The following is a 7,555-nucleotide window of genomic DNA, read 5'->3' on the forward strand; positions in this document are numbered from 1 at the left end:
GAATTCTACCACCGCGATCAAGGGCATGCCGGCAAGCAAACCTCGACCTCTCCTGTGGCAACTACCTTTTCCATCATCCGCAACATCGCGGTCCGTCAACATGTGGCTTGTCCATTGCTCCGTCCAAGGTTGAGCTGCAATTCAACCCCCATGGCCTTGCTGCGGGGTGCGTTCGTTACCCTGCGATCGTCGGGTGTAAGAGTCCTAGGACAATCTCAACGAAGCACCCACCAGCATGCTCAGAGCCTCCGAGGCGCGTTTGCCCTTCCGTCTGTTGAGTCCGTGCTCTCTGGCGTTGCCCATCTCGACTGGCCTCATGCAGCTCCTGTCCTGTGATGGTGTGGGCGATTTTGCTTTTGCGACAGGGTTGGCGTCAGTGCTCTCCAAGGTGAGTGCAGCCCAAGCGACGTGCACGCATGTTGTTCTGTACACCAAGGATTGCATTGTCGGTTTGACGCACTTGGCTATCGACGCTGTATTGGTCGCCGGCGTGTTTCGCGCCATGAAGCAATTGCCACATTGATTCTCCAGCTTGGCATGGCTGGTGCGGTCGTTTCCCTAAACTTGTAACACGCCAACGACCTCAATGAAGACCCGACGTCGACTTTGAGCAAGCGTCTGTAGAATCCTTTGAGGCTGGAGCACGCTGCAGAGCGAGAAAACACCGGCATGGCATACCGTGAACGTAGGACCCACTGGTTCTCCGCCCGGGAGGCCTGCGAAGTTGTCTCAGGCAGGTAATCCGCCGCTTGCCCGTAACTCACATATCTCTCTACTCACTGAATGTGACGGATCTGTAGATATCGTCACGGCGACGGCGAGCTGTTCCTCTGCGCCTCGAAGCATGCCATCGAGCTGCCCCATATTTTTGCCACAATTGAACTCGAAAAAAGTTGAATTCATTAAAAAATGCTCTTTCAAATGAAGCACCTTATCTTGAATTTTTCTCAACAAAAGAAATTGGCCGGATAGCTTAACCGGCACTTGACGCCACACCATCAACAAACACGATGGCCGACAGCGACGTCACCCAGCGAGTAAATCTCTCGTGCGCTTCAATCTTGGACACAGCATTCACATGCGTGAGTATGTCGCCGCATGTCCTTCATGTCTATGTATGTCTTGAGGACTCACGGGAGCCTCGTAGCCGCTGGACATCAATCACGGACGTTTTACCGAACTGGAGCGTTTGACTCATGCGACGGACGGTGGTCCGATCTTTGGCGGTGCTTCCGCGCCAACCAAATGGATGCTGAAAAAGCTACGGAGTATCTGAAGGACACGAACTTGGACCCCACGAAGAAGCAACACGCTGCGTCGGTGTGGAACCTCAAGACCACCCCAGGCTGGTAGACGTTGCATCTTTGTGTTAATTGCGGTCGTCGATCGCCCCAACTTGTTTAATTGCATGGCCATGTCTTTCTGCTTGCAGGTTTATATTGCTCCAGGTTTATAGCTCCAGCTCGTGAAACGAGCTCCATCGGTCCCTTATCAGCGCCGTCTACCAAGTCAAAGCTTGGTCGTACTTTATACACACAGGCCAGAGGCGTACGCGCATCTCCAACTCCCTTATCCTGATAAGCTGAGTGGATGTGCTCCTCGAGTTTGTGTGTTTGGAGGTGTCGTTGTTGGTACACACAGTTGGCCTCTCGTCATGCGCACGAACTGCGCAATCCGCGAACGTCTTGCTCATAGGAACAAGAGCAACCGTTCACATACACTGCGGTATACATGCGATGCATGCAGAGCATGTAGAGCATGTAAGCACGAGCAACTGGCGGCGGCTTTCCACAGCGCTGCATGATCGTGTCATGGCATGTGTGGCCATGCAATTCGTAGCTGCGCGAATAAAACCTCTCCAATTCGATGTTCCCCTTATCCACACTAGTCACCGGTATATTTTGACCAACTGACACTTTGAACTCGGAGTAACACTGGATCAACATGGGCTCAAATCGTCACGACATGGGATTCAATCTAGGCAAAACCTCTGAAATATGATAAGTCGCCGATTTTTGGTGGACCAATCAGCATGTAACAACTAGCCTCCCATTCTGACCCCTCCCGACTTCATCAGCATGGCGCAGCCAGGTAGGTGCTTGATGGAAGTCCAGGCAAGGTTGACGTGCCCTGATGCGATGAACGGCGTAGGAAGCTTTCCTAGAGGACCTCCTTCGCATCCAGGTACCGTCAAATTAGCGTGACCACCGTGCTGATGCGATTGTTGTAGGTGGCCCAGGCTTTACTCGTAAGTGCAATCGAATCTCTCTGTCCATAGATCCCGATGGCGATGATGGCTTGATGGAGCTGATGCGATCGCTGCGTAGAACAACCCCCACGTGGTATTGGTGGCGGGCCGTACGGCCCTCCTTCTGCTGGTCGAGGTGATGTGCACGCAAATGTTCCGCAGCATACACAAGGTGGCGGTGCTTCACACGGGAGCGCCTTCCCTCCGCAGCAGCATCAGCCACCACTGTCGACAGGAGGTGGACATTTTCAGCCACAACAACCTCCCTTTCAAGCGCAGCAGCCTCCACGATCCAATGGGGGCTTCCCTTCCCAAGGTCCACCGTTCAACCACGGACCACCAGGACAAATCTCCCGTGGCGCGCCTACTCCGCCAGGTAGCTATGGCGGACCTCCGTCATTCCCACCGCGTGGTGTTCCGCCACCTCCTCCAGGTCCCCAACAAGGAGGCTACACCACACCGCCACCTCCGCAAGCATTTCCTCCCCAAGGAGGGCCACCACCTGCAGGTACGGCCCAAACCTATCTCATTCTGTTCCAACGTTCCTGTATTAGGCTTTGCCCAGCCTCCCAACGCACCATTCCCTGGCTCGAGCAATTTAAATCAGGGCGGTCCGATGCCTGGCTTCCGTGGACCACCACCACCTCTCCAAAACGCTGCCAATGTGCCGCCTTTTCAACAGCACCATCCTCCTTACCAGGGAGCTCCTGGTTACGTTAGCCAGCCTCCGCCACACATGCTTCCTCCTGGACCGAATGCTGGCAACCACGCTCCTCCGAACCAGGCACCCGTCTTCACCCCTGGCCCGCCTTTTCACCAAAACAACCCCGCGCAGCCGGTGCAACCGAAACCAGCCGCGCCTGCGACAACACAACAGCGTATCGACCCAACTCAAATTCCTCGCCCGCTTAGTCGGCCCGATGCTGTCACGTATGTGGCAAAAGGGCCGACGCTGACGATGCCTCCGCCGGCCAATTCCAAGTACATTTGCATCGACGACGGGTGTGCGAACCCTCGGTTCATTCGACCATCGCTCAACCACGTTCCCGAGTCGAGAGATCTGCTCCACAATTCAGGCTTGCCGTTGGGTGCAGTGGTCTGCCCGCTGGCGAAGCTCCAGCCGGGTGAACTGGCCGTCCCTCTGGTGGATTTTGGTGCGACCGGGCCGTTGCGCTGCACCCGGTGCAAAGCATACGTGAACTGCTTCACCAAGTTCATTCAAGGCGGGCGCATGTTTGCATGTAACATTTGCACGATGCAGAACGAAACCCCTCGCGACTATTATTGCGCCGTCGACCAGCTTGGAAAGCGCCGCGACGTCCAAGAGCGCATGGAGCTGGCCCGCGGATCCGTCGAGTTTCTCGTCCCGTCCGTGTACTCGGTCCGTCCGGCCCAAGAAGTGATTGTGGTGTTTTGCCTCGACGTATCGGTCTTTGCGTTTCAGAGCAACCTAGTGGCGTCCGTCATAGCCTCGCTTCCCGCCGTGCTCGAAACCCTTCAGCAAACGTCCCCCCATGCCAAGTTTGGCCTCATGACGTTTGACTCGGCTGTGCACTATTACCGCCTCGACCAGGACCAGATCAGCATGGTTGTGTGTCCCGACGTCGACGACCCCGCGGCTCCCGTCCCAGCACAAGCATGGCTGCTGCCCGTCCAAGCTCCAGATGCCCTGGACAAGATCCAGGAATTGCAGGACTTGATTCTCTCGTTGTTTGGGACGGCGGCCAAGAATCAATCGGTCAGCGGGGCGGCTGTCACGAGCGCTGTGGACAGCCTCCTCACTTCTGGAGGTATGAAGGAGGCAGTCGGCGGCAACAATTTGTTTGAATATGTGCACGATAGGTCGCATCTGCCTCTTCCACGCCGGCCCGCCTCGCTCCGGTGTGGGTAAAATCACGAAAGAAGAAGCAGCGTCGTCGTACGGCACGACCAAGGAAGTGGAGCTGTACGCTGGCCGCGGCGTGCACGCGCACTACGAAGAACTCGCGCGGTTGAGCGCCAAGTCGTTCATCTCGATCGACATTGTGAGCGCCGCCAACCCATACAGCGACTTGGCCGAGTTTGTTGCTCTGACTGCATCGTCGAGTGGTTGACAACGTGCTCGATAGAGTCGCGCGGCTGGCGGAACTCACGGGCGGGTATGTGCTCCACTTGCCGCAGTTCGACAAGGACAAGCCAGAGCACTTTCAGTATACGACCAAGCTCTTGACGCACGTCCTTCGGAAGGACAAGGGCATGGAAGCCGTGCTCAAGATCCGCGTCTCGACCGGCCTGCGCGTCGACTCGATCTATGGCAGCTACATGCCGTCCGGAGCAAGTGACGACGAAGTCAACATTGCCCTCTTGGACCAAGACACGGCCGTCGGTGTCACATTTCTCTACGATGGCAAGCTCCCGGACGAGCACATGTACATTCAAGTAGCACTGCTGTACACGCGCCCCGACGGTGTCCGTTGTGTCCGCGTGCATAACTTGGCACTTCCGGTACGATGCAACTACACGTCGGGAAATGATGATGTGTGTGATGTGGTCGAGTTGGGCTCCAGTTGGTGTTGCGTTGTGCCAGCTCTTGATCGGGCATGGCGTGTGCCAGCGCCGAGTTGCCGGGGGCAGACCGCACTTGCTGACGCGTCGTCGATCTCATGTCCGTTGTTTGTTTGAAGGTGGCCAACTTGGTGACGAACGTCTTCCGCCATGCTGATCTGGACGCCACGTGTGCGCTGTGGCAGCGCATGGCAGTCAAGGTCATCCGCGACAAGTCCATCATGAGGTATGCTGGCCGCTCCACTGGTCGAATCGAGCGTCAACAACGACCGTGTGTCCAGCGGCAATGGTCAAGCGGTCAAGGAAAAGCTCGTCGACGACTGCGTCCAAGTCCTATCCAACTACCGCAAGCATTGCGCGACCAACAGTTCGTCGGGGCAACTGATCCTGCCTGAATCGCTCAAGTTGCTGCCGTTGTACACACTCGCGTCCCTCAAGTCCCGCGCGCTGCGAAACAACTTGACGGGCCAGCAAGCGCGGGGCGTCATTGATGTCCGTGCGGACGAGCGCGTGATGCTGCTGCACCACCTGAACTCGTTCCCGGTCGAACATGCCGTGTCTGCCGTGTACCCCAAGATGTACGCATTGCACGATTTGACGGAGGAGGTAGGCGCAGAAGTGGACGGCGGCTGGAGCTCTCGATGATTCATGCTCGTCTAGATCGGCACGGTGGACGAGAAAGGCGAGGTCATGTTGCCGGTCGCGCTGCCACCGACCGCCGAGAAACTGGACGAAAACGGCTTGTTTTTGCTCCACTCGTCGACCTACTTGTACTTGTTTATCGGGGCCAAGACCAATCCGACGCTGTTGGAGGAAGTGTTTGGCGCATCGCACATTGACACGTCGGAGCAGGTGCGTGGGATGGTTCTCTCCACGGTGCGGCGGTTGTGAACGATCCATGTAGTCGGTCAACTTGGTCGGCGACGCGGATGGAACGGGCGTGCTCCGCACGCAGATCCAGGCGGTGGTGTCGCACTTGCAGCTGCAGTCGCCCGTGCCGGCGCCGCTCGAGATCATGACCAAGAGCGACTGGCGCAGCAATCGTTTCCTCAGCGCCCTCGTCGAGGACCGGACGCGGAACGAAGTGTCGTACGTTGAGTTTCTGTGTCAAGTGCACAAGAAGATCCAGTACAAAATGATGTAGTTGGCATCACCGCATCAATAAAAAACCCACCGTGCGCTTCGTCTGTGGTGGGCTTTGCACGTTGTTGAGTCGTTGGAAGCGACTGGGTTGCGGCGACATGCTCCTCCCGTCCTCCCTGCCATCCATCGCACGAGTGCATGGGTCGCCGAATCGACGTGTTTCAGCGACGAGGACGTACATGGCATTCGCATTGGTACACATGCGCCCGGATCATCCCGTCCTGCCTCTCGGTTGGTTCTGACTCGCATGGCGGGTTTGTCTTGGTCCAAGCTCCCCTCGTCGCGGCTGCGGATGAACAATGGATTGGGTGCTTTCTCTGGAGCTACACCGCGAGTCGTGGCTCACGACCGCCATCTGAACGAAGTTCCCTCGCAGCAGACCTGGGTCGGCCTTTTCACGGTCCCATCTTGGCACATCAATGAGAGTTTATCGTCGGGATGCATGTCTCGGGTCGTTTGCCTGCAGAACCCAAGCATGTCCGGCTGGCTGGGGAAAGCCCTTTGAAAGACACTACGTTCATGGCGCCATAACGTGGTCAGGCATCCTGGTTGTGTTTCATCTGCACCAGACAGGTTGACGGGCAGCGTCGGTCGGCTAACGCTCGTTGTGTTGTTGCTGGACTCGCTGAGATGACGCCGTCATTGTGACGAATGAGCCCCTCGTTTCGGAGCGTCGGGATGTCCATGCCAGGATGATCGCCACTTGCTTGGCGCATCATCCCCTGTATCATCACGATGGCAGTCCAAACACGCAGTGCGTTCCTGCGCAACTCCATCGCGACCTGTCGAAACACCACGACACTGGGGTGCCTTCCTACGATTCGCGCGTCAAGTTGGTATTCCCTTCACCTACTCCACCTTCTCACCGTCGTACATCTTTGATAGGACTCAACGCACGGATGGTTGCTCGGCCCATGAAGAAACGTGTGTGCTCCCTTGCTCGTCGGCTTGGCACTCGCATGAGCGTACCTGTGGACGCCGTGGGGGTGCTTCTTCTCGCATGGAGCGGAGCTGGACCTCTCTCCCACTTCTGGTTTCGCTCGTCCTGGATCACCAGGACAGAGTGAATCGCTCACGCGACTGTCCGTGACCGCGTTCCAAAGTGTTTGACCGATTGAAGACACCAAATCTACGTCCATGGGATGCCTTGCAACGTCGCCGACGACAGGTTGTAAAAGACTCGCGCTAGACATAATTGTCCCCAAGTAGCTCCATCGCGATGGCATGTCCACAACGTGTTTGTACCGGGCTTTGACCAGCGACATGGGGCGGCCCATGTGCTCATGGACGACTCACCCCATAGGCACGGCGGGTCGATCCATTCCACCAGGTGCTGACCACCCACGCAGGAGGTGACGTCGAGGTACCTCCACGACCATGGACAAGACGTTGCAACCACTGCCGTTTGGCCAACACGATGTCCATCGGCTCATGCGATATCAACCCACGTCCGTGGCTATTGCTATCTTGGGCTCTCTCAATGCGAACCAAAGGAGGATGTGAATGTTCAACCAGTATTGGCTGGGTGGAGTTGAATTTGAGTGCTCTCACACCGCGGACTGCCGTTGGTGGTGCCGCCGACGTCGTGGCGTTCTGGCACACGATCGGCATCACGTCGTT

At 56.9% G+C, this 7,555-nt stretch overlaps 2 protein-coding genes across 5 annotated transcripts; both read left to right on the plus strand.

The window, feature by feature from the left end:
- Window positions 1-954: 954 nt before the first annotated feature.
- Window positions 955-1,587, plus strand: H310_14484. Of its 2 annotated transcripts, none has more exons than XM_008882357.1 (2): window positions 955-1,082; window positions 1,148-1,587. In XM_008882357.1, exons 1-2 carry the CDS (start codon window positions 1,079-1,081, stop codon window positions 1,351-1,353), a joined length of 210 nt encoding a protein of 69 aa, XP_008880579.1. In that variant the 5' UTR covers window positions 955-1,078; the 3' UTR covers window positions 1,354-1,587. The 2 variants fall into 2 exon arrangements, with proteins under 2 accessions (XP_008880579.1, XP_008880578.1); XM_008882356.1 differs by having other exon boundaries at window positions 986-1,086; window positions 1,148-1,431.
- A 455-nt stretch (window positions 1,588-2,042) lies between these two features.
- H310_14485 (hypothetical protein) lies at window positions 2,043-6,029 on the plus strand. 3 transcript variants are annotated; one of them, XM_008882359.1, is made up of 12 exons: window positions 2,043-2,091; window positions 2,152-2,184; window positions 2,231-2,248; window positions 2,328-2,624; window positions 2,682-2,756; window positions 2,803-4,038; window positions 4,091-4,307; window positions 4,357-4,732; window positions 4,912-5,018; window positions 5,074-5,398; window positions 5,453-5,644; window positions 5,697-6,029. In XM_008882359.1, the coding sequence occupies exons 1-12, from the start codon at window positions 2,079-2,081 to the stop codon at window positions 5,934-5,936; spliced, it is 3,129 nt and encodes a 1,042-aa protein (XP_008880581.1). In that variant the 5' UTR covers window positions 2,043-2,078; the 3' UTR covers window positions 5,937-6,029. The 3 variants fall into 3 exon arrangements, with proteins under 3 accessions (XP_008880581.1, XP_008880580.1, XP_008880582.1); XM_008882358.1 differs by having other exon boundaries at window positions 2,328-2,756; XM_008882360.1 differs by having other exon boundaries at window positions 2,328-2,756; window positions 4,912-5,398.
- Window positions 6,030-7,555: the final 1,526 nt, after the last annotated feature.

Source organism: Aphanomyces invadans (assembly GCF_000520115.1).
Source record: "Aphanomyces invadans strain NJM9701 unplaced genomic scaffold supercont1.71, whole genome shotgun sequence".
NCBI classification, from domain to species: domain Eukaryota; phylum Oomycota; class Saprolegniomycetes; order Saprolegniales; family Verrucalvaceae; genus Aphanomyces; species Aphanomyces invadans.

Bases quoted from the DNA above. Each gene is read 5' to 3' on its own strand.
- H310_14485 (XM_008882358.1), top strand. The intron at 4,308-4,356 runs GTTTGTTGCTCT...CGTGCTCGATAG, and splicing joins CCATACAGCGACTTGGCCGA to AGTCGCGCGGCTGGCGGAAC. The intron at 5,019-5,073 runs GTATGCTGGCCG...CCGTGTGTCCAG, and splicing joins CGCGACAAGTCCATCATGAG to CGGCAATGGTCAAGCGGTCA.
- H310_14484 (XM_008882356.1), top strand. From the start codon at position 1,011: ATGGCCGACAGCGACGTCACCCAGCGAGTAAATCTCTCGTGCGCTTCA. The intron at 1,087-1,147 runs GTATGTCGCCGC...GGAGCCTCGTAG, and splicing joins CACAGCATTCACATGCGTGA to CCGCTGGACATCAATCACGG.